Raw genomic sequence first — 24,580 nt, 5'->3', positions numbered from 1 at the left:
ATGTATTTATCGAATACATACGTCAGTGGCAGTAAACGGTTGACTTTCAGTTGACGAATATAAACATCCATGGTAGTAGATGACTTTGTGTTTTGGGATCATAGTTTGTGGTTTATTTACAGTTTACACGATTAATAGAGGCAATCATTAACATTTTTAGGAGGCATCAATTACCAGCGGGGGAATTACTGTACCAGGTGTTTTTGAGTGAGGCATTTGAGAGGAGGCCTTATTTTGTGCAATTGCAAATCGGTCATGTCAGAGAACTGTGCGAATGCAAAAAGTGATTTACTATGCAGGAGGAAGCAAAAGAGTGAATGGCTGCAGGGTGAAGGTAAAGCGATATCCATTCATGCAGCAGACTGATAATGAAACAGTGAAGTCATACCCTGCAGCAACTAAACAGTGACTCTCTGTGGGTCCCACGACTGTAAATTATATTTTTTTCTCTCCTTTAATTGAAATCAAGTTATTCTCCAACCACATTGAACAATTATTCAGACAAAGGCAGTCTTTAATTTCCTTTTGGTGTGACACAATGACTGCTGCTCCATTATGAAGTCATCTGGCATTTCTTCTCATTGATTATTTCTGCTTTATGGACAGAACCCAATTTAGTTTAGAGACTGTATGTCATGTCATACACGTTTCAATTGCAGGGGATGTAACACTGTAAGTGGAACACGGTGGCTGTGGGCAAAGGGGACTGAAAAAGTCACAAAAGCTCAGTAGCAATGGCTCCTTCAGGCGAGGCAAGCTGGCACGAGGCTTTGCAAGATAATTGGACTTTGTGGAGTTAAACCTCCGGAGTTGTCGAGGCCCTTGGCAAACACTTAATTTCACATAATTTCTTGATCAGGTTGCCGCATGCTGGACCATGTAATCATCTAACAAGATTACACAATTCTGACGCAAATGGCCCTTTCAAACTCAGATTATCAACCTCATATGTATCTGCACAGTAAGATTTTCTTGAGATGTCTCTGATTAAATTCCGCTGACAATCAGTCCTACCACAGGGGGAAAAAAAGGCCCTTTAATGCCCCAATAATAAAATTAATAATAGTAATGACTTTGAGGAGGGTCCAAATCAGTCTTTCCTGGTCAAAGTGGAACACGGTGGCGCTTGGAAGTAATGACGGGGGCCTGAAAAATGACTTTCTTGGAGCCATTTGTCCCACATTCCTTGGCTGAAACCGCACAGCTCATTATGCATAAACCCTTACATTGCGTTGTTGCTGTAATATTTCTGATTAATCTGCCACATTGACTAGTACCCGAGTATCAAAGTGGTAGGAAACGCTACGGGTGAATTAGGTCTCTATTTTTGAAATAGAGGCATGTGTTTGCACTAAGCCCAGCTCATTTAACGCTTCCTTCCCAGCCAAAGGTTTAAGAGGTGGAGAGAGATTTGTACTGAATTGTGGAGTTTTTCGAACAGCCCATTTATCCGCGGGAATTTCCACACCCTACACTAAACTCAAGTGTTTGCAAGTTGCATCTCAGAGAACTTCTCATTTGACCGTGAATGTTTTTCAAGGTTTAGAGAGATTGCCCTTTTTGTGTGTCACTGATAAACATTCAGGCAAATCCATCATGTGTCGTCAGCTGTCAGACTTCGGGGGGAAAAACAATTAAAGGTTCCTCACGCAGGTCGAGCCGCACCGATAGTCAATGAAGCAAACTGCCTGTGTGTTTATGTGTGTCTGTGGCCACAAGCGATAGATTCATTAGGAAATGCCAGCCAAGGAGGGATGCGCGCGGAAGACAATTAAATGACCTCCAGCATGAGGTTGAGGACTCGGGGGGGGTTCTGTGCAGAAGCGAGAGGAAAAAAAGCCAACTCACATTAGAGAACAACAACGAGGACCAAAGTTTGGCTACTTGGCTGCAATTATAAAGCAATTACAGCATCTTGGGTCAAAGATAAGTAAAAATGCAAGTCACAAGGATAATTCAGTAAACAAATTAAAGTTACGAGCTCGGTTCATCTCCCAAAAAGTCACTATACAATCATTAGACACAATCGAATAATTGCATTATACACCTCTCACTGGTGTGAGAGGTGTGGCTCCCTCAAACCAACGCCACACAAGCTTCCTCAAGTCTGTCTGCAGTGAGTCATTTATTGTTTGAGCAAATATGTTAATCTCTAAATGTGTACATAATTATCATTATTAAATCCTTGTGTGTGTACCAGTCCTAAGGCGGTAGGTCATGGCTACAGCATGTCAAAGGTTTGGATGGACAATTAGAAAGAATTGAAGCTGCAGTAGTGTGAATGGCAGGAAAATGTGCAATGCTTACCTGTTTAATAAAGTAGATACCTGGAACTGCTTTTATTGGACAATTGAAAAAGTGGCTTAATGAGCTGATAAGAGCATAACCGCCACCTGTTGTTAAAGAGATATAGCCCAAAAATGAAAAAGACATGGCACGTATGATGTCAGTAGCTCAATAATGTGCAAATGTAAACAGATTGACATGCACGCAAAAGGATAATACATTTTCGGGCACCTGGCCAAGTCACAATTTACAGTCACTGATACGAGTTAGCATGAATCACACACTGCCTATTTATGCAAAGTGTCAGCAAGGTCTACGATGCATCAGGGAAGTGTGGCGCACGGAGAGATGTACCATATTGTTCGCTAAAAATGCGTGGCACTGCACGGATTCCAAGCGGTGGCCCTTCAGCCTTAAAGCGCTGGGAGAGGGATCATTGATGAGACGTTTTATCAGGGGGGAAAAGGACAGCTCAAGTGATTGATATCCTCTTTTATGAGCTGTAATATAGACGGTATTACGTGAGCATTGCCAATGCTCCATCTCAGTGACATTTGCGCCAAACACACCGTAAAATGTCAATATACGAGAGAGTCTGTGTAATAACATCCTCACGTTTCTGTGTTTGAATATTGTGCATCCATAAAACATGTCTCAATATCTTCATGGCGACGGCGGCAGAGGCGATAGACCCCTGGGTCAGCGTAGATGCTCTTTGCGTGGTTGTTTATGGAGTGTGAGGAGAGCACACGCAACATTCGGCTAAGGTTGGAGATGGATTACTTTGCGATCCACGCTGTGTCGCTCTGAGGGCAATGTGCCGTTAATGTGGTTCGCGTTCAGGAATGTCGCTCATGAAAGAACACATCAACATCTTACATTTACCAGTCACACCATTAGGCACAGATACAGCTAAGGACATGAGATCATAAAATGACAGATGTACTGTATACTAGCAGTATAGTTACATAGGTATTTAAAATTGAATGGACTATTCCTCTATTCTGCTTTAATAATGTTCACTTATCTCATTCTGTCTCTTTTTCAAGCTTTTGTGCAGGACACCAGTGTCACGCTCTTGCTCTGTGCTTCTTTTTCAGGCTTTTGAGGAGCACACTGTTCTCACTGCGCTTCCTTTACAGCCTTTTATTTAGTACACTGTTGTCTAACTCTCACTCTGTGCTACTTTTTCAGGTTTTTGTGCAGCATTCTGCGCCCCCTGTGTTTCTTTTTCAGGCTTTTATTTAGTACACCACGGTCAGGCTCTCACCAATGTGCTTTGTGCACCACTCACTCTTGCGCTGTGCTTCATTGTCAGGCTTTTGTGTCGCAAAGCACTGTCACATTCAGAAGATGCTTCTTTTTCAGGCTTCTGTGGAGCACACTGCTGTCAAGCTCTTGGTTTTCTTTTTAAGCTTTTGTGCAGCACAACGCTCTTGCCTACTTGGTGCTTTTTTTCCCCCAGGCTTTTGTGTAGCACACTGTTGTCGCGCTCACACTGTGGTTCTTTTTCAGGCTTTTGCTTAGTACACCGCTGTCAAACTCTCACTCAGTGCTTCTTTTTCAGGCTTTTTTTCTTGCACACCACTTTCACTCTCTGTTTCTATTTCAGGCTTTTGTGCAGCAGCACACCGTTCTCACTCTGTTTCTTTTTCAGGCTTTTGTTTAGTACACCGCTGTCAAACTCTCACTGAGAGCTTTTTTAGGCATTTGTGGAGCACAATGTTGTCTCGTAACTGTGGATGGCGCACTCTGCCAGTCTCGTATTGTATCTAGACTTACTGGCTAAAATATGATGTATTGCCATCATGCCGTGATGTGTATATAACACTTACATCAGAGCATACTCCAAATACCAGTCAAATATTGCTGCTACTGGTTTTGGGAGAAACAGAAAAGAAACATTGCCTCATCACTACTTTCATCAAGCTCTCTTGCTTTCTGGGAATTATTATTATTTTTTTGCCTTTGACATTCATGGATTGAATCTCATGACCTTGCATAGTAGTGATCCTAAGGAAGTGACCAATGAGTGTAGATTTGTAATGTTAGGCACTACCCACCACCCAGCATAGAAAGAGAAATAGTAAGCATTCCAACACCGGCGTCAGTATGGATAACCATGGACGGTCTTTACGTCAGATCATAAATTGACGATGTGTGACATTTTCACCTGGCGAGATGATAGCTATGTCCGGCCATGGTCACCGTGCTACCTATATCGTTTTATTTGCATATGCATGTTTTCTCAGCTTGCTCTGCTACTATGAGGAATTCCCTTTTATCACCACAGTGCAGAAGGATCCACGCCTAGCCGCAAATAACATGAATTGCTTGTAAGGATGACGTACAGGCGCAATTAAAAGTGCAGGCAAATGTAATGTTTATCAAAATGATCACTGCGGTATAAAAAGTAGGCAGAAGAAGTTGCACAAGGACAAAGTAGATTTAACGCTTGTTTACTTACTCACTGCCTCATTAGCAAGTGTTTAAAGACAAAATGGCATTCAAAATCCAATAAAATGCAAGCGTATAAGCAATGTTTGTTATAGCCTATTGCACAGCATGAGTAAAGACCTACCTGAGACATCAATTGGACACCATCTGAATTTTAAAAGCTGCATTTTTGATAAAATATTGAATGCCTCATAATATTTGCTCTCTGTCGTGGCCAGGCAGAATCCCCACAGCTTGGTCAACAACAACAAATCATAAACATTACCAAGCAAACATTACAAGACCCACTGCGCAATATTTTGCAAGTAATGGACTTGGTTTCATAAACTTTTTATCCCCAAATTACCCCATGGTGACATAGCTATTCACAGTATATAAATCACAAAGATTTTATGCATCTTTTATAGCTAAAAGATGTATATTGTACTGCAGTGGAGGGGAAAGTTTCTCCGATTAGGTTTTATAACGTCCCCCAGGATGTTTATTTTTTGGACCTTATGAGCATTTTTTCAGGTTAAATGTTATTTAACAGTTCCCCTAAGGTTTTTAGAATTGCATGTCGCGTTCTCGCAAAAGTCCTTTTTGTTTAACTGCTTATGAGACAACAGACAGTACATATGCCCTTGATGACTTTTCCTTCCGCTCATATTGCATATTCCTAACTTTGTGACCCTTTTTATTCTTACTGTCAGTCTCTGACTGTTTTAATTTATGCCCAGGCTTTAAAAATCGTTATTGAGCAATAGAGTGGCCAAGTGGTGCAAGCAATAACATGAATAATCTATTGGCTGTTCCTGTAAGACTGAACGAGAATGAGATCTCATTGACCATCATACTCAAGGGGAGTGTAACCAGGCAGTAGCGGCAGTAGCTTCCCCCTTGAAAGTCAACCAGGTTTACATTGAGATTCTCCTCATTCATCTTGCTACACGGTATTCACTGTCATTTTTTTTGCACTGATATAATTACTTTAAGTGAGACGCTAATAGAACTCCTGTGTGCTTTTCATCACTTGACCGTGTTCAGTCTTTATAGACTTTGTCTCAACAAAGTTTAAGATATGGCTTACCATAAGTTGTGAATTCCTTACGCAACGCGTCATTATTGAAGATATTTTCCCCCACACACACAACACACTTCCCTTTCAAAAACTGAAATATTTAACAGCTTCTTAGGGTAGAAAGTGTTTGAAATTCATCACGTTGCTGGGTCGAGGCATTTTCTGGATGTGCAAATACAGGGCCGGGGCAACGGATGCCAACTTATTTGCTGCCTTTTTAATCATCTTTTAGCATTTTCTCAAGTCATCACTCACTGATTTCCTCTCATCTAATTGCTGTTTCAAAGATGAGTGCTCCTCGTTATGTGGACAGTGTGTGCGTGCAATTAATACTGCTTGTGAAAGGGTTTTGTTTTACTCCAAAAGACTACAGAAATTCTAAACTGTTGATGCATCGTCGTGCATGACCGCAATGTATCTAGCAGGAAATCTAACAAATTGATACTGATACCAATAAAATACAAGAGTTTAATGGCGATTACAGGATACAAAAATGCAAAAACATTCTTTGTCAACACAAACAGTTTTCTATTTGACAAAAATATGTTTTGTGCACCAGTAGGCTGGTTTCAGCTGATGCTATGCTTACACTATGTTCACGGCGGCCACGGTGGATAAAACGGGATGGTGTGAGACAACGCAAGGGAATGGGATCGCCGTGTTGCCCGGAGAGATGTTCAAATTGTCAAACAAATTGCCACAGCAGGCACATTGCAGATGAAAAACCTAGTACTAAGTAAGTCGTAAGACGGGGTAAACACAACAAAACGTGATTGTAATGGTGTGCGCCACAACTTCGAGGCAGCCCATAGTAGGACGGGACGCATGTTTCGCCACCAACATCGGGCTGAAACATAGTGTGACTTTGATACTCTAGAATTTAGCGGCCCCGGTCCGACATGGCCCATCATGGACACCGTGATCGACCATGAGAAAACTTAGCAAGGTTTAAATACGGAAAGGGGAAAAAAGGCCAAAATCCCACATCGTGCTACATTTTGGCCAAACAGGGCTGCTGTGCCCGCCAGGAACATAGTGTAAACTTAGCCTTAGGGAGGAAAACATAATCATTGAGAGAATACTATATACACTTAAAAGTAAACAACACACAATCCAGTAACAATGGCAGGGATTTTAAATACTGTACTGTAGGGACCAAATATATACCGGTATTTTAAATTTGTTTTCACGCTACATTAAAGCTACCCAGTACCTCTGAACACATTCTCCTGTTGAACTATAATGATAAAACCAATATTTCTGTGCCCTTAAAATTACAAGAAAATTAGATTTTTATAGCTGCATTCCCCTACACGTGGTCTGAAATATTGGTGGATCAGCCAGGACACTGTTTAGTGCTTGCGTCAGTTGTTGGTGGAACATTTTAGAGATTTATCGCACACGAAAATAATCAGATAATGCTTATTTCAAGACATGATAATGTAACAGGCAAGCTATGTTTGTAGTTCCTCCTTATTTGCAACTGATATATGCCCTACTGATTTTCTGAAAACCCTAGGCTAACTGCGCAAAGTGATCGTCGTAACATTATTGCGATTATAACTCTCTTAAAAACAACCTGACTGATTGTCTCAAAAGTGCCTGTTCTGTTGTAAAATAATCTCTGCAGAGGTAAACTGTGTTTCCTCTAATTGTGGTGTTTATAAAAATAAAAATAAAAAGGGAGTGATGTTGGTGTTTTATATGAACCAGCACTTGAAAACACATAAAAAATTAAGCGGGTTGCGCATGACTACCAGCCCAATTTACACAGTACAAACGTTGTAAACAAATAATAATTCAGTAGGCTTGAGCCTGTTTGTCATCCATCTTATTGAGCTGCGTTTACCAAATGTTCTTAAGGGAAAAATCTTTGAAGAAGACTGCGACTAGAAGACTACCTCTTAAACAGCTCAAAAGGAAAAGCCTCATTAGATTTCTTGACAATATCTTGTTTTGCGTTTCTACTTTCTAAGTCTTCTTTTCCACAGATACACAAAATAACTCATTACAGATTAGGTGAACTAAATATTGATATCGCCATATACCTGTACTGTTGTCTCTAACAGTACACAATTATGTGACTCTCACAATCCTCCTACATATCCTTCAGAGTTCCATTCACACGGTGGCAACGTAACCCAAATTTGTGTGAAAGTCAGAACGCTGGCCCAAAACAAAACAAAACAAAACAAACGGTACAGAAGATGAACGAATGAATGTTCCACACAGGTCAACCTTTTTTTTTTCCTAGCGCTCTCAGTGCCATGAGGCACATTAGGCCGCAATTGCGGTTTCTGTAATCCATACTTTTTACGGGAGCAGGTAATTGGCCTACTGCCCAACCCCAGCACCTGGTATTCCTCAGTGGTCTCCCATCCAACTACTAGCCAGCACCAATCCTGCTTAGCTTACGAGATCGGCATTCTCAGGGCAATTCCTGTGGGACAGGTCAACATGGAGCAACAAAATTCCATCCATCCATTTTCTACCGCTTATTCTCACTAGGGTCACAAGTATGCTGCAGCCTATCCCAGCTAACTGCGGGCGAGAGGCGGGGTACACTCTAAACTGGTTGCCAGCCAATCGCAGGGCACATATAAACAAACAACCATTCGCAATCACATTCACACCTACGGGCAATTTAGAGTACCGTATTTTTGCGACCATAAGGCGCACCGTATTAAAAGGCGCAGTCTCAGTTACGGGGTCTATTTCTGTATTTAACACATCCATAAGGCGGTGCACCGTATTATTGGGCGCATGGTAAAACATACGCTAGCTTAAAACATACGCTAGCATGCATGCTAGCGTATGTACGAGGCCGGATTTTAACCCGGGTCCTCAGAGCTGTGAGGCGGATCTGCTAACCAGTCGCAACGTGTCGCCGAAGTAACAAAATTCGGCACTGAAGTTTGAATTAATGTGAATTATGTTGAATTAAAAAGTAAAAATTAAAACATAAATGAATAGGAGACTTATGTTCTTTGTACACATTCTAGAGCTTAACCATTTAGTTTGTGTTGCGTTTTTATATGGTATAATACGTATTTTCTATTGGCTGTGGGGGAAAAAACAGCAACTGGAGTGCTTCATCTTTCTATTATTTTGGAAATACTGCGACAGAAAAGTGTAGCTTTATATTACGAACATTTCTTTGACTTTTTTTTGTAAGCAAGACTATGGTATCCACACGTTTACCTTCAGTTACATTTGTGTATCGTGTTATATGGATGGATGATGTTATTTTTTTGCTGGCCAAATAGCATATGTTGGTGACCCACAAGAGGGAGACATTCACCAGGGGTGTGAATGTTCAAGGGAGGGGCAGGAGATCAAATTTCAAAGGGAGTTGTTGGCTTCAAAGAGAGTGGTTGGATGTTTGATGTGAAAACCATTTTGTATGAGTAAAGTGACATGACTGGCTTTCGTCTCCCCGTCTTATTTACCGCATCTCAATAACATTTTGTGCAGGCGCAGTGGAGAATGTTCTCAGTTCAGGTCTTTTGGTGCAGAGTTCGCATGTTCTCCGTGTCAGCGCATCATTACACAATTCTGTCCTGCAACTTTCCTGACAGATTATTTCCAGTGGTTGTTTATTTCTATTGCGCAAGGCAGTTATCATGACGAACTGGCAAGAGGAGCCATTGCATTGCAGTAATTTTGTGACACGTCTACGTTGATGTGCTTGTGCATTGCGCACCTCTTCCACAAATCTGCCAGTGGGGGGCAGGGTGGAATGTATAAAGCGTAAGTACGTACGAGTACTCATACTATCCAAACGTTTCGATTGCCAAGAGAGAGTACGACGTTACTCTGCGTTTCCCATCCCTAATCTAACACAGCTCATCTTCCCCGCCTGACCTGTTGAACAGATGCGATACTTTGTTTGAGCCTCTTGGTGAACAGGTGGCTCTGCCGTCCACAGTAGGAATGGGTGGTGGTCCGGAGAGACGCTTCCAGTGGCTGAAGCAGTGAGGTCTCCATGTTCTCGCCAAAGGGGTACTGTAATACAAGGTGCAGACATTAAGATACCATGAATGCTTTTTATCTGTTGAGCTGCATTACAAAGTGTATCCACCATAAACTGCCTGCACCAGCAACTACGCTTCAGAACAATTTCTCTCTTTTATTTGTGCTTTTTTTCCCCATTTTGTGTGGTTTTTTTAATACCTTTATGTAAGCTGTAATGGCTGATTGTGAACGCATTCTGCATTTGATTCCTTTTTTTTAATACAAGGTGTATCTGAATGATTAATATGAATCAAGTGAACTGGGAGGGAAAGTGTTTGAGGTGTGATAGTGTCGGTGAAAAGAGGAGCACTGTGCGCTTCTCCTGGCCTCTTTATTGTAAACAAAATAACACAACTGCTAAATGAACCAACCATGATGAAACTTCCAGACAATATTATATCGAGAGAAAGGATGTTGACTTTTGCTTTCATTCTTTTACTGCTCTCCTGTAAATACGAAGCAATCGCACTTTTACGGTACCTCATTTGGCCCCTGTTTGGCCAGGCATTAGGTTACTCAAAGCACACTTTCTTTATTGTCTTTCATATAGCGCCACAGGCTTTACAGCACCATTAACAGCCTAACGTCGATTTTTATGTGGATCCTGCCGCTGCGTCCTCCGCATCACAATCATGATGCCTCTAACTAGCATCAGCAGAAAAGATTTTACAACTCTTTTGTGGGCCGGACTGGGGTAATGGTAGTGCCCTTTATTGCAAGCGCCTCTGCTGGATGGGAGAGGCTGCCTGGAGACATGAGGCTGACTAAGGAGGGAAATGAAAGTTTCCTTCGAAATTGCCTCCTGTAGGCTTTAGGAACCTGTCCCCGAAGGACTGAGTGGGAACAAATTGTGAGTGGGCTTGACGAACTGGAGCAATAGGAAGTGCTAATTAAAGTGTGACATAAAACAGCTTGTAACCGGGGATGAAACGTTCTAAAGTCTCAACTTTTTTTTTTACTCCTATAGGCCGACTGATGATTGTATAGGAGGACAGTATAAAGTCTCAGATCTTTAGCCACGTGTCCCCCACCGGTTGTTTGTCACTGCCCACTTTGAAATAGTAAACCCTGAAACTGACGTGATCCCAACAGGATGAAACATTGCAACCTGCCTATATGGGGCAGTTCTATTGAATCATTTAAAATACACTTAACTGGACAGTGGAAAATTTAAAATGTGTCACGCTAGGTCACATGTGAAGTCAGTATACTTCTACAGGATTTTGCTTATTTCTGTCGTTGCATTTTATGATTAGATCTGGTATCTTATGTATGAAATGCACTATGTAAATAAAGGTGCCTTGCCTAGATCCTCCTAACTAGTGATGATAAATTAGCTAATGATATTTCCTGTACCGTAGACGTGCAGTTGTGCAAGGCAGATAGACTGCATTGTATCCTCTTTTTTTTTTAAGTGTGAAATGATCCCAAACTTGATTTTCTTTCTGGTGGAGACTCTTTCCTCCTGGCTCGGGCTTATTGCTATATGAGTCTGCAGTAACATTATTAATCCCTGTGGAAAAATTAGCACTGCAAAATCCTGCGATATAGCGAAAAATTTATGTAATGTATTTTGATTGAAGTTGATGTGCCATTTGCGAGAGTGGTGCCATCACACAAACTGAACTGTAGTGCTTGTTTGAGAATCTATTTGATACACTACATGTGTCACATTAACCAGTGAGCTGTTCACAAGTCTGCTTTGCGCCACAGTGGACGCAGGTTTGCTCTGTCAGAGAGACGGATGGAGGAGTGAGGGCCGAGTGCTCCGTAATGAAACCCGCTCGTTTACTTAATGGCTGAGAACCCAAGCCTGCGCTGGTGGCTGCCAGGCTGGAGCCTGTGGCAGTAATGAATGGAGACCAGCTAATGAAGCCCCCCCTTTTTTACTCCCCTAATTGCTGCCTGCTTGTTGACTGGTGTGCAGGAATCAACATGAGCAGATCGAAGGCGACCCGTGAAGGCGGCAGGGAGAGAACTTGCCCGCTACCTGTCTCTCTCTAATGGTGGCTGAAAGGCAAAAGGCTGAAACTGAATGCGACTTTCTGTACGAGTAAATATGACTGGCTTTATTTTTACTTCACTGACGTTTTCTAGGGTAGCACGGCAGACAAGTTGATAGCACATCTGTATCACAGTTCACCTCAAAGTTCAGAGGTTGGGGGTTCGAGTCCAGGCTACGGCCTTCCTGCGTGGCCTTTGCATGCTCGTCTCCTGCTTGCGTGGGCTTTCTCTGGGTACTACGGCTTCCTCCCACATACCAAAACCATGCATATTAGGTGGAGACTCTAAATTGTCCACAGGTGTGAGTATGGTTGTTTGTCTATATGTGCCCTGCAATTGGCTGGCAACCAGTCCAGGGTGTACCCTCTCGCTCAAAGTCAGCTGGGACCCATGACCCTAATGAGGAGAAGTGGCATAGAAAATGGATGACTTAAGAGTTTGAAACGTTTGCCAAAGCGGTGCATTCACTTAGGTTCCTTTTAAATTCCCTTTCCACAGCTCAGTTTGGAGAGATTAGATGAACTCACTGGAAAATTAGTATTTTATCTCCACAGGCAAAGCAAGCATATCACTAGTGGGGCTGATTAGTCAGGAGTGGCTAAAGAGCGAGTAATGGAAATGTTTAACAAGCTATTGATTGTGCATTACGAAAAGCAAGGGCTTGTAGTACATATTGATAGGCTGAGTTCTATTTATTTTCACCCAATCAAGTCTGATAATCCACCGACACAGCTGCCCTTTAAAAGAAGCTCAAATGCAAATCAATATGTACAACTACAGTCGTCAAGCTGTCAAATTAGTTAATGTTATTAAAAGTTAAGAGACATTGTTGACTAATCCAAAGAGCTCTTCATGAACACAGACCTCCACCAAGCCTTAGACATATTTTATCAAAACAATAGGGATTCTTACAAATAAATATTTGGATCAAAGCAGCAAAGTGGACTAGTGGTTAGCACATTTGCCTCACATTTCTGAGGTTTGATGTTCCAAACTCCGCCTTTTTCCAATATAACTAGACTAATATCTAGATAGGTCTATTATTTATTTGATTTATTAAGTTCAGGTGGTCGTTACCTGGTGGATGGCCTCATAAACGACTCTAAACGCCAGCTGCTTTTCATTATGGTAAACTCCCCTGCTACCGTGGAGAATGAAGACGCCATCTTTTTCAGCTTGCTGACAGTTGAGACCATAGACGCAATGGTCCGGACGGTAGTTCCACTGGCAGGGGAACACGTAGAGGCATTCTGTAATAGTGCAATAGCAATTCACTTTAGTAAGCGATCACTTGTCGTCTCGTCAAATGCATGTGCACTCACCTGGGTTGTGATGAAATATGATATTGAGGAGGTCCTGGTCCCCCCAGGTGATGTTGAGTTTATACTTTTGAAGAAGGGGCATCAGCATTTCACTCCATTGAAGCGCAACTGTAGTCATATCATTCTAGAAGAATTCAATAGAAAACCCAGTAAAAACAAAATCCTATACTTTGCTTCAACTATGACATATCAATCTACTAACACTTCATCTGAACAAAAGGAAACAGTTGCTTGATGGAAGGTCTGTCTAAACTCAGGATAGAATGACATTGACCTCAAGTGGGCAATGTTGGGAGTGCAGCTACTCCTCTAACCTTTCATCAATTTGACTGTTTTTGGGATATTGCCAGACTGTAAAAAACAAACAAATGTTTTGTAAATGTAAATATGATGTTAACTACAGTCCCCTCCAAATGTATTGCAACAGCAAGGTAAATTCCTTTGTTTTTATCGTATACAGAAGACATTTGGGTTTCTGAGCAAAAGATGAATATGAGACAAGAATTCCAGCTTTTATTTCATGGTTTTAATTCTAGATATGTTAAATAACTCAGGACAGAGCACCTTTTGTTTTAAGCCACCCACTTTTCAAGTGAGCAAAAGCAAAAACGTGACTGATGGGTGTTTCTAATTCCTCAGGTGTTGCCTTTTAGATTGATTGCTTAAACATTAGATAGTGCTTGTTTTTGGCTTTTAGGTTTCACCTGTGAAAACTGTATTTGCTGTTAAGCAAACATGAAGACCAGAGAGCTGTCTATGGGAGAAAAGCAAACCATTTTGAAACTGAGAGAAGAGGGAAAAATCGATCAGAGCCATTGCACAAACATTGGACATAGCCAATACAACAATTTGGAATGTTCTGAAAAAGAAAGAACTACTGCTGTACTGAGACAGACATCTGACAGGTCGGCCAAGGGTATCAACAGCAGTTGATGACAGAGACCTCGTGAGAGCTGTGAAGAAACACCCAAAGACAACAGTCAGTGACATCACTGCCAACGTCCACAGGGCAGGAGTGAAGGTATATAGAGAGAGATAAGAAATATACAGGCTACACCACAAGATGCAAGTTTTGGAACAAAGTTTTATGGACTGATGAGACCAAGATTAACCTCTACCAAAGTGATTGAAAAGGCCAAAATATGGAAAAAGAAAGGATCTGCTTATGATCCAAAACACATAAGCTCATCTGTGAAGCATGGTGGCTGTAATGTCATGGCTTGGCCTTGCATGGCTGCTTCTGGAACGGGCTCACTAGTCTTTATTGATGATGTAACTCATGATGGTAGCAGCGGAATGAATTCTGAAGTCTACAAAACCGTTTTGTCTGGTTGAAGGTTCATCATGCAGCGAGACAATGACCCAAAACACACTGCCAACACAACAAAGGACTTCATTAGGGGGGGGGAAAGTGGAAGGTCTGGCCAAGGTAATCATCAAACCTTAACCCAAGAGAGCATGCATTTTACCTCCTGAAGAGTAGACTGAAGGGAGAAACCCCCAGAAACAAACAACAATATATAATAAATATAAGAACATCCATCCATTTTCTTTACAAAATAAAATAAAATCAGTTTTACACCACAATGAAAATCACCTTAAAAAACGTTTCCCTGAGGCGTGTCATGTTCATGAGCATGACCCCTGAGTTGATGCCAGTCGTGCCGTAGTAAGGGTGGCGGGCAAAGCGGTTGTACCAGCCGATCCGTGGCTCCTCGTGCTCCGGAGCCATGGCAGCGAGCTGGCTCGCGTTGAACTGGGAGAAGAAGACCCAGATGTCCTCCACGGGCTGCAGAAAGAGGATATCTGTGTCCACGTACAGCAAAGAGTCCACCTCCTTCAGGATGATCTGGGAAGAATAATATGAAATCAGAAAATTATAAGAGCAATATTTGTCAAATGTGTCCTTTTTGCAGGCAACATGATGGAGAACCTACTGGTAAAAAGAGTCTTTGAGAAGCACACGGTTTGAAGAGCTTCTTCCACTCATTCTCATTACCGCTGGGGAAAGTGATCGGGTAGATGGTGAAGTTAAACTTGGTCTGAACGGACCTCGGCCAGGAGTGCAGCTTCAAAGAAAAAGGACAGTAAGGATAATTATAGATGTACAGTGTGTCCACAAGTCATCAGTGGAGTAAGATGTAATCATGGAGATACTATTCATAAAATGGTGGTAATTCCTAACCTTTTCAATTAAAGCAGACATTTTATGCACTTTTTTCCCCAATTTAAAACAGTTCCCAGGTGTTTTAATAAAAGGTCTCTTGACATTATTTGGGTAAACTATACAAAGGAGAAATAATTACAGCACTTAAAACTTTTAAATATTCTGTTGAAGTCACTCAGTTTGAGTGGGGCAATATAAACATATTAGACTTTACACCGATCTGATCGGCTTGATCGGTATCGGCCGATAATTAGTATTTTATGATGATCAGCTTTAATGTCATAATTCGCCGCGCCAAGCAATGACGTCATAAATCGGCTCCGCAAAAGACATTTACTCCACGGCGTCGCCGTCGTACACAGTATATTTTAATCCAAAAGCTAGTTTATTTTTAGCCTTGTTGCGTGTCTTTTGACGTCATTTACGATCACAGGGCTTTGTCAAATCAACCGCGACCAGATACACTCGTTACCACGGCCATGACAACAACAATGGATCACGCGTGTATTGTGTTGGTTAAAAAAGAACAAAATGGGGAAAAACGTGTGGTGGTCACTAGTGCTCGGGAGAAGACGTTCGTTCACTGATTGCTTGAGGTATGTTCACACACTTTTAATACAATACGGCTCACAAGCAGCCGAGAAAACATTATGTAGCCTAGCAAGTTAGTGACAGTCCTAACGGTTGCACATAAACATGGCGGCGTTATGTTGAATCATGCTCAAAGGTTTCAGTGTGTGTGAAGTAATTTAATTACAGTAATTTAGCACCCATTGTTTCTGTCATGTTGTAATGTTGGTTTGACCTGACTGATTAGAATACATGACCTGACTACAGAATACTTTTGAAGATACTCAGTATACAGTACACAAGTATGCACAGTAAATGAATAAGTCATTTAAATAGACACATTACTCCATCTTGTGATTGGATCGGTGTATGTTTTTTTTTCCACTCGCTGATCGGCCCCAAAAATCGTGTAAATCTTAAAATATATCCTATTTCCGCTGGTGGAGGCAGCACTTCATCACCAAGCCATAAAAATACACTCTGTGGCGCAATGCAGTGGATACGTCAGCAGACCCAAATACCCACCTACCTCCCTGACATGTCAACAAGTTTGCCAAAAGTTCCAAAGTACCAGTTAGTAGAAGCTAATGCTGATAACGGTGTAAGATAATGCTATAATGTGCCAACAATGCAGCTTACATTTAACTGTGTTTGTAGTAATTTCGTAACTGCAAAATCAGCTACATTTAGGTCCAGAACTATTTGGATAATACGTTTTATGATTTATCTTTGTTAAATCTATCTCTCTCAGAGACAGTCAATCTAAACTGGACATTATTATCGCTGTAAAAATTATATTTTTTGATAGAGCTTTTATAGTGGATCTTACCGGACTGTGTTAGTTTGTGCCGTGTTATATACACTCACCGCATTTTGAAAGCCGCCCTGAAGCTCGTCATCGGCAAAGATGTAAAATTTGAGAGGCTTTTTGCTGAACAGGATAGCAGACTTGAGCATGGTGAGCGTCTCCTCCAGCCTTGGGCCACAGGCCACCACGGCCAGGTGACTACTTTCATCGCTGCCGTCCTCCACTTCAGAGTCTATCCTGTCTCTAACAGCCAAGACACATTTCAATTAGACTCAGCAGTTGTTCAGATGTCAGCAGACTCACACTGAACCCCGGGGTTGGAACTGCCATTACTTTTTTTTTTTGGGTAGGGGTGAGACTTGTGCACTATTATTATTATTGTATAATAATGCACATCTATTCCACGAAGCAATGACACGTTACAGTCTTTAACATAAAGCACAACACAGCAACTGCGATTGTGCAATTAAAGCAGGTTGTTGCTCGTGAGGCATTTGGGATGGCAACAACAGTACTTTTATCTTTCTTAGAGATGCACGAAATCAGTCATACCTAAAGGGTGAATCCAAAAAGCAGTTCAGTCCACAAACATCAGCAGGCAGTCTCCAATACGGATTCCAGTAAGAGACTGACAGTGATTTACACCTGACAGAGTGAAAAAGACCATCTTTTGGATGCTTTTCGGCTCTTAAATGTGTGAGTGGATTGTGGTAGTATGACTTAAACGCGAGCTGTTGACGGGTGGCGTTGGTTTAAAGAAGCGAAACATACAAGTAATTAGCGAATTATTAATCTGACAATAAACAAGATTACTGGAGTTAGTGTAAATGCAAACCTATTTCCAAGTGGAACTCGACAAGTAGCTACCGCAATAAATTCCTCGCGTTGAGTTTTATGTTAACCTCTTGGTGTCAAAGTTGTGTTTTCTAAAATTTTGCAGAATATTGCAGTTGAAGTAACATGGCTAATGTAGCTTTAGCTACCTGTGCTGCTCGCGAGCTCCACGGCCTGCCAATCCGGGTCTTTTCCTGAGAACGTTCCCCGTGTTACGACTCTCTCCGTCGTTAAGGCCCCGCCGAGTGCTGTCCTCCAGTGTGGATGCGAGATAATTGATCACGAAGAGCGACGAAAAAAAGGTCAACGCCGTGCACAGGAGCAATGCACGCAGATAACATCGCATCCTGTGTTCTGTGGGCTCTCGAAACAATGTCGGTTAACCTCTTCCACCCACATAGATACTGGCATAATCAACCAAAGGTAATCTTTCTCCTTAAGACAGGTAAAGCGGCTGACACTGTTGCTGTGTTTCATACAGCGTCAGGTCCCGCCTACTACTGCACCACATGCTTTCACTCACTCAGTGTTTATTAGGATCTGCAAAACCACAAATTACAGTACAGTTTTGACAATTGGCGTTTTATAATCACGTTGCCATTTATCCATAGGAAAAACAGGATTAAACTTTGTTTTTTTTTTTATTTTTAAAAACGCACCAACATTGTACTAATTGCTGCAATTACAATCACAGTGTCATTGTAGTCAAGGATAATATTGGATTGAAGGTTGAAAATAGTACTATAGGTAAGCAAGTAGGTACTATATTGCAATGTTGATTTAAGTAGACTTACCCTCACACAACTGCCAATCAATACAGTTAAATGTACTTGCCAGAAAGTTACCATAATAATGCATAATGCTTGTAATGTGCCTCTTATAGACGTATTATTAACTTTTGTGATTGTAGTTTGCTGTGGTGTATAAATCCAATGAATTACACCGATTGAGATGAGGAAACACTAGTGGTTAACACATCTGCCTCTCAGTTGTGAAGAGTTTGAATCTTCTCCCTGTGCTTGAGTGTTTTTGTTTCTCTCTCTCACTCTCTCTAGGTACTCCAGCTTCATTCCATAAAAACAATTTCTATATGTGGCCTCCTATTGAAGGGCAGCTAGTCTAGGTTGTGCCACACCTCTTGCTCAAAGTCCACCTGTGGCCCTAATGAGAATAAATGGTATAGAATGTGTACGAATTTGAGATTAATTCCAAATAGATTGAAACAAAATATTAGAAGCACCACTCATGAAACTGCACATAACCACAATAATCAACATAGTGCTACCACGCCGAGACATGTCTTTTCTTAGTTACATTAAAGAAAACTCATATACAGTACAAAAATCTACGATTATTTTATTTCAGTATTTTACAATATAAACCATTCCGCAGATTAAATCATGCTCATATCTAGAGTGAAAAAGTAGACTTTTCAATATTTTTTACTAAAATGCTAAGACAGGAAAACACATATTGCATCCAAAGACATGAGCGCAGATAAGGCCAGAAGCAAAAAGTCTTACGATTGACTAGTAATGACAAAGAAAGGGGGACACACACAAAATAATGTCGTCATGAAAGTAAGATTTCATTCAAGTGCAAATAACAATTTCTAGCGTAAACGACAATATGAAATGAACTTCACATTGCTTCCTTAATGCATCACTTGTTTTCCGCAGACACCACCGACAGTGTGATGATGTCACATTGCAGTCATGTATGCTGCATAATGTTCATTCGCTCAGTTTATCATGTTAGATTTGGCTGTTCACATTGACACCAGAAGTATCAGCAAAGCACCCAAACATGGAAGCAAATGCTAATATAACGCCAGGTATCGTATTAACAGAACATGCGTGTCAATTTCTGGTTGAGTGCATTAGAATGGCTTTTGCCGTGTTGGGACATCTGAGGATTAGTGAGCGTCTCCGCTGACTGACGATCCCTCCCCCCGTGGCGAGGAGCACCGCGACGCTCCTCGCTCAGTGTTGTCAGAGCTCGAGCCGCTTTGACTGTGCAGGTCAGTGGCTGCGGCGCTCGCCGAAGTAGATGTAGGTTTGGCTTTCTCCTTAAAGTCTGTGATTATTACCGTTAGGTCACCGACTGTTACCTCCAGATGCTGAGCGCTGCTGCGGTCCACGTTTTTTAACCTTGGTCTGGAGAAGGGAAATAAAATGAGGTTTACCTTCGCTAGAGTTATGTACAGCCCTCTTTTGCAAAAAAAATAAATAAATTATGAAATTTAAGTTGTGAAAGCACAAACAACAGGATAAATAAAGCAGGTTCTTAGGCTCGATCGTTTCCCAAACTTTATTGTGCCAAGGCACATATTTTACATCGGAAGACTCACGGAACACTATCAAACAAAAATGTCACAAAACGTATATATACTGAAATTATTTGATGAACAATGATAATGTAGACTGAGACAACAATTTACAAACTTAGTGTAAAATCTGGGCCTGCTTAGTTGAACCCAAAGCTATTATTCTGTTGTATGGATGACAACAGGTGGATAGAGGGGTTAACTGTACCTTCTGCCATCAAGTGGAAGAGCACTTAATTGCTGCATGTAATTCTTTGTCGCTGGCAAAAATAGATGAATAAATATACATTATTTCTAGTAAATACATATTTTTCAGACCAATTAAGTGATATTGGATCATTCCCCATCTCGGCACTGTGGTTGGGAATCGCTGGCACAGATGATCAGAAAGTGTTCCGAAAAGATGCATGAATGCGCTAATGACAACAAACTAATATGGATGAATGTGGTTATTCAAACAAATACCTCATCTTTTTTAAGCTTTTCTTCCTCAATGTGAGTTCTTTGTCGCTCTTCTCCGATTTTTCTTTCTTCTCCTTTTTGAGCAGCGTGGGCGGCGGTGCAAATTGCTGATTTACTTGCTGTACGACCAACTGGGAAACAGGCCGTGGTTTTCTAAAAAAACAAGCAAACAGTGTGATGGTTACACTTCAGTGCATGAGTGAGTTCAATAGGTGGTAATTAAAAATGATTAAAGGTCAGAGGACAAATATTTAAAAACATTTCTTGATAAATCTAGAACCCCTTTCCAAACCACATCTGCCATTTCGAAGTGATTATATGGCAGATATACAGCAGTTAAATCGATAAATATGATGCAGAATGCGCCTTCTGCTTTTTGCATCCAGCACCTTCCGGTCTTCGCTGTGACGTCACACAAGCCAAACAGGCAGCGCCAAGAGTGAGAGAGAGCTTGTGCCGTGTCACTGAAACATGAATATATAATGCGTATAGTCTTGCTAAAAAATATTGGCACCCCTGGGGTGGCATTATTTCAAGCCATGAGTGTATAAAAAGACATGCTTTCGACATACCGTCACATCGAGCCAGTGGCCACTCTCTTTTTCTGTTGTACAGCTGCTACTTGGCTGCTCGTCGTCATCACTTTCTGATCGGCTCAAACGTACGCTTTGACGATGCCAAGTTCAGTTGGGTGCTCCTGTATGTCGAAATCCTCATCCAGATAGTCCAACACGTTGCTCACCCTTGCGTATAGTGTGTAGCGCGCTGTGTTTGGCAATTGCAACGTCACTTCTGGTAGCCCTTGCGGTGGATAGAGTAACCACACCCCGGTGTCTTGAGCTTTGGGTATGTTTGGGGAGGACTCAATATGCATCACAAAAAACTAATTTTTAGCTAAACTATGGTTGAAAACTTGCTGGAAGTTACGTGCATATATTACATAACATATAAACAATGCAAATATGAATTTTAACTGACCCCATAACGTCTTTGTCATCTGACCTTTAAATCTCTTACGGTGCCAATAAAAAAATAAGAGTATCTTTGCAATGGCTGAATTTTTTATACAGGTTTTACAATAGATCTGATTACAAGTGACATTGTGGCCATTAAGTACCTAAGCCTGTTCTCCACACAGACTGCCGGTCCTTAAAATAACAAACAGCCAATGAAAATGGATAGGCAGATCTAGGTTGTATACACACATTCAAAATTTAATTCGTTTGACACGTAAAATGATCAAAATTGCTTTAAAAAATATATCAGCAAGCCCATAGTCCTCCAGTTCAGGTCAGCATCACGTCAGGGATGCTTCTTGCCTCGTCAAACTGAGGAAGGCAGAGTTGGACAGCCTGACATCTGGTAGAAATGAGGACGCTGAACAAGTTTAATAAAGTTGTTCAATCTATCCATCCATTGAATGCTCATGTATGACTTGTCATACATGCTTGTCATAACTGAATAATAATTGGGTAATATATATATATATATATATATATATATATATATATATATATATATATATATATATTCCCCAACAAATTCACATCCCTAACTTCATATGGATAGGTGGAGAATATCAATCGACATTCACAACCCTGGGGCCATTGATCACGTTTTCAAACTTCTCACAGGGCCCTAAAGGCCCTTGCTGCTCCAATGCGTGGACTGTTTTTGTGCGTGGTGCGTTTAGTGTTATGGGTAAAAAGCGGAGACCCTGTTTTGTGTGAACAACAAAATATGAAACAACCAATACAAACTGACTCGAGTTATCTTAAAAGTCGTATTGACACTAGTATAAATACGTTGCAGTTCTTTCTTTTTTTGTCTCGTCGATACATGAGTTACTTTACATATTCTTACCGGGTTGACGTCCCTTTCCTAACATCGCACATCGTGCACTTGAACGCCTCGGCGGTGTTCCTGAAGGTGCAGACGCTGCAGTCCCAGTAGCCATCGTCGGCGGGCGGCTGCTTCGGCTGCCGTTTCGGCCTTAAAACAACACAAAAAAAAAAACAGCAGGCAACCTTGCTGTAAAAACGTGTGCGGATAAAGTTTAAAGCAAAGCGGCTCGGCTACTGCTCCGAAGTCGGCCAAACGAATGAGCTTTCAACCACACAAGCAGCCGCGTATTTAACAAGCTAGTCGCCATGAAAACAGTTCACTGTTAAAAGAGCTCATCAATTTCCCGAAACTGCTTCTTTTAGGCACTAGACTGCAAATGTGTCTTCATTCACAAACTTTCTTTTTTCTTTCTTTTGTTTTCTTTTTTTTTTTTTTTTTACCTTGTGGGACTCTTCTTGTCTCCCATAATACACAAGTTGCCGTCAGTGTGGTTTAAAGGCTCAAACGTTACCATTGAAAAAGAAGATACCGCGTTTTAGCTGCTACTCAGCTGTCGCACAAACGCCAGTCGAGGAAGGTCACGTGACCGGCGTCCAACCAATCACGTTTAATGTAATCACAGCAGAGCTCCGCCATTAATATGGTGACGATTAAGGTGGAGTTTGTAAAAATGATTTTGAAAAAACACCAATGCTGATGTTTGTTCTTTTAATGAATTTATTTATTTTGTCTCTTCTTGATGGGCTGTTTTTGGTCTTCGCCTGAAGTATGGCCGGCCATTCCATCCAGCGTCCACCAAGAAATAGCACTGTTTCCTCCAAAAAAAGAAAGTGTGATCAAGCTTTGAAGTCACCGCACTGCTGCGCATTGGTCAAATCCACGTCACATGGTTTATGGACGCCATGTTATTTGTATTCCCATCATTTCATGGCATGAGCCTCGGACAGTCTTTGGCGTTTTGAAGTGGATTTTTCACAATTTGGGGCAAAATGGTCGGTTGTGTGGTTGAAGGCACTTCCATTTATCCCGAACAACCTCTTTTCAGGGAAAATCCCAAAATACGACGCCTGTTGGAAGCTCTATATCAGGGGTGTCAAACTCATTTTTGTCATTTGTCAATGTTTAATCACCAAACCATATTACCATTACACAAAAAATTGAGGGATAACTACTTTTGAAATCAGAAGACAGGGATAATAGTTTGTTCAAGTATTGTTTAAGTTAGTGTAGAAGAAGGGTTTGGTAACAGAAAAATGCAATATCTTAACATTGTTTATTATTCTGACAATTTCGAATTTGGGTAGGCACGTGGTTAGCACATCTGCCTCACAGTTCTGAGGACCGGGGTTCAAATCCCGTTCTCCCCGTACCTGCGTGGGTTTTCTCCGGGTACTCCTGTTTCCTCCCACATCCCAAAAACATGCATGGTAGGTTAATTGAAAACTCTAAATTGCGCATAGGTGTGAATGTGAGTGCAAATGGTTGTTTGTTGATATGTGCCCTGTGATTGGCTGGCGACGAGTTCAGGGTGGACCCCGCCTCTCGCCCGAAGATAGCTGGGATAGGCTCCAGCACGCCTGCGACCCTAGTAAGGATAAGCGGTACAGAAAATTGTTGGATGTATGGATGGAATTTGGGTACAGATTTTAGTAAAAATCACGGAAATTGACGAGCATGATTTGCTTTCGCGGGCCACATAAAATGATGCGACGGTATGCATCTGGCCCCCGGGCCTTGAGTTTGACACCTATGCTCTATATGAATTCAATATTATACAATCTAGTATCATTACTTTAAAGAGATTAATAACTAAGTAATATAACAGATTACAATGGGTTGTTTACGTCATGCTTTATGTGCATCACACTGACTGGTATTTAAAACTGTTCATAGTCCCTCCACATTAAGTAGGGCCACAGTTTGCACCAGACATGCTGTATCTTTTGGAACTATGGCTCAAAAAGTTCAACCTTGGTTTAAAAATTTTGCAGAAACACACTTAACTATCACAAAAGCCAGTGGAGAAATGCATTATGGTCCGATGAAACCGAGGTTGAATTTCTTGGCCATAATTCCAAAAGATGTGTTTGGTGCAAACAACACTACTCATCACCAAAAGAACACCATTCCTGCAGTGAAGCATGGTGGTGGCAGCATCATCCTTTGGGGCTATTTTTCTTCATCTTGAACTGGAGCCTTAGAGGGAATTATGAAGAGTTTGAAAATAATCAGTGTTAGCTCAAAACCATCAGACTTCGGCCAGACAGCAACAACAAAAAAAGTCTACTTGAACATCTGAAGTGTATTTGGGGTTAATCAGAGGCACTTTAATCCAAGGTTTTAACAGTGGAAGTCAATAATATCATTAACTGACGTTAGGATCCACTCTCCAGTCCGGTAGGTGGGGGTAATACACCTGAATTCT

The 24,580-nt window shown here is 41.4% G+C and overlaps 2 protein-coding genes across 3 annotated transcripts; both read right to left on the bottom strand.

Annotated features, from left to right (window-relative positions):
- Positions 1-6,185: 6,185 nt before the first annotated feature.
- On the bottom strand, positions 6,186-18,008 carry LOC133403267 (glucoside xylosyltransferase 1-like). Of its 2 annotated transcripts, XM_061678023.1 has the most exons (8): positions 17,672-18,008; positions 17,241-17,333; positions 16,748-16,931; positions 15,081-15,212; positions 14,741-14,992; positions 13,144-13,267; positions 12,899-13,071; positions 6,186-9,808 (listed from the first exon to the last, which is right to left on the bottom strand). In XM_061678023.1, exons 1-8 carry the CDS (start codon positions 17,866-17,868, stop codon positions 9,650-9,652), a joined length of 1,314 nt encoding a protein of 437 aa, XP_061534007.1. In that variant the 5' UTR covers positions 17,869-18,008; the 3' UTR covers positions 6,186-9,649. The 2 variants fall into 2 exon arrangements, with proteins under 2 accessions (XP_061534007.1, XP_061534008.1); XM_061678024.1 differs by lacking the exon at positions 17,241-17,333 and having other exon boundaries at positions 6,187-9,808.
- A 247-nt stretch (positions 18,009-18,255) lies between these two features.
- On the bottom strand, positions 18,256-22,745 carry LOC133402662 (YY1-associated factor 2-like). Its single transcript, XM_061676645.1, has 4 exons — positions 22,596-22,745; positions 22,174-22,302; positions 20,314-20,463; positions 18,256-19,678 (listed from the first exon to the last, which is right to left on the bottom strand). Exons 1-4 carry the CDS (start codon positions 22,667-22,669, stop codon positions 19,438-19,440), a joined length of 594 nt encoding a protein of 197 aa, XP_061532629.1. The 5' UTR covers positions 22,670-22,745; the 3' UTR covers positions 18,256-19,437.
- Between the last annotated feature and the right edge of the window lie 1,835 nt (positions 22,746-24,580).

This window comes from Phycodurus eques, chromosome 5 (genome assembly GCF_024500275.1).
Source record: "Phycodurus eques isolate BA_2022a chromosome 5, UOR_Pequ_1.1, whole genome shotgun sequence".
In the NCBI taxonomy this organism is placed as follows: domain Eukaryota; kingdom Metazoa; phylum Chordata; class Actinopteri; order Syngnathiformes; family Syngnathidae; genus Phycodurus; species Phycodurus eques.
This window is presented reverse-complemented; position numbering and strand designations above follow the sequence as displayed.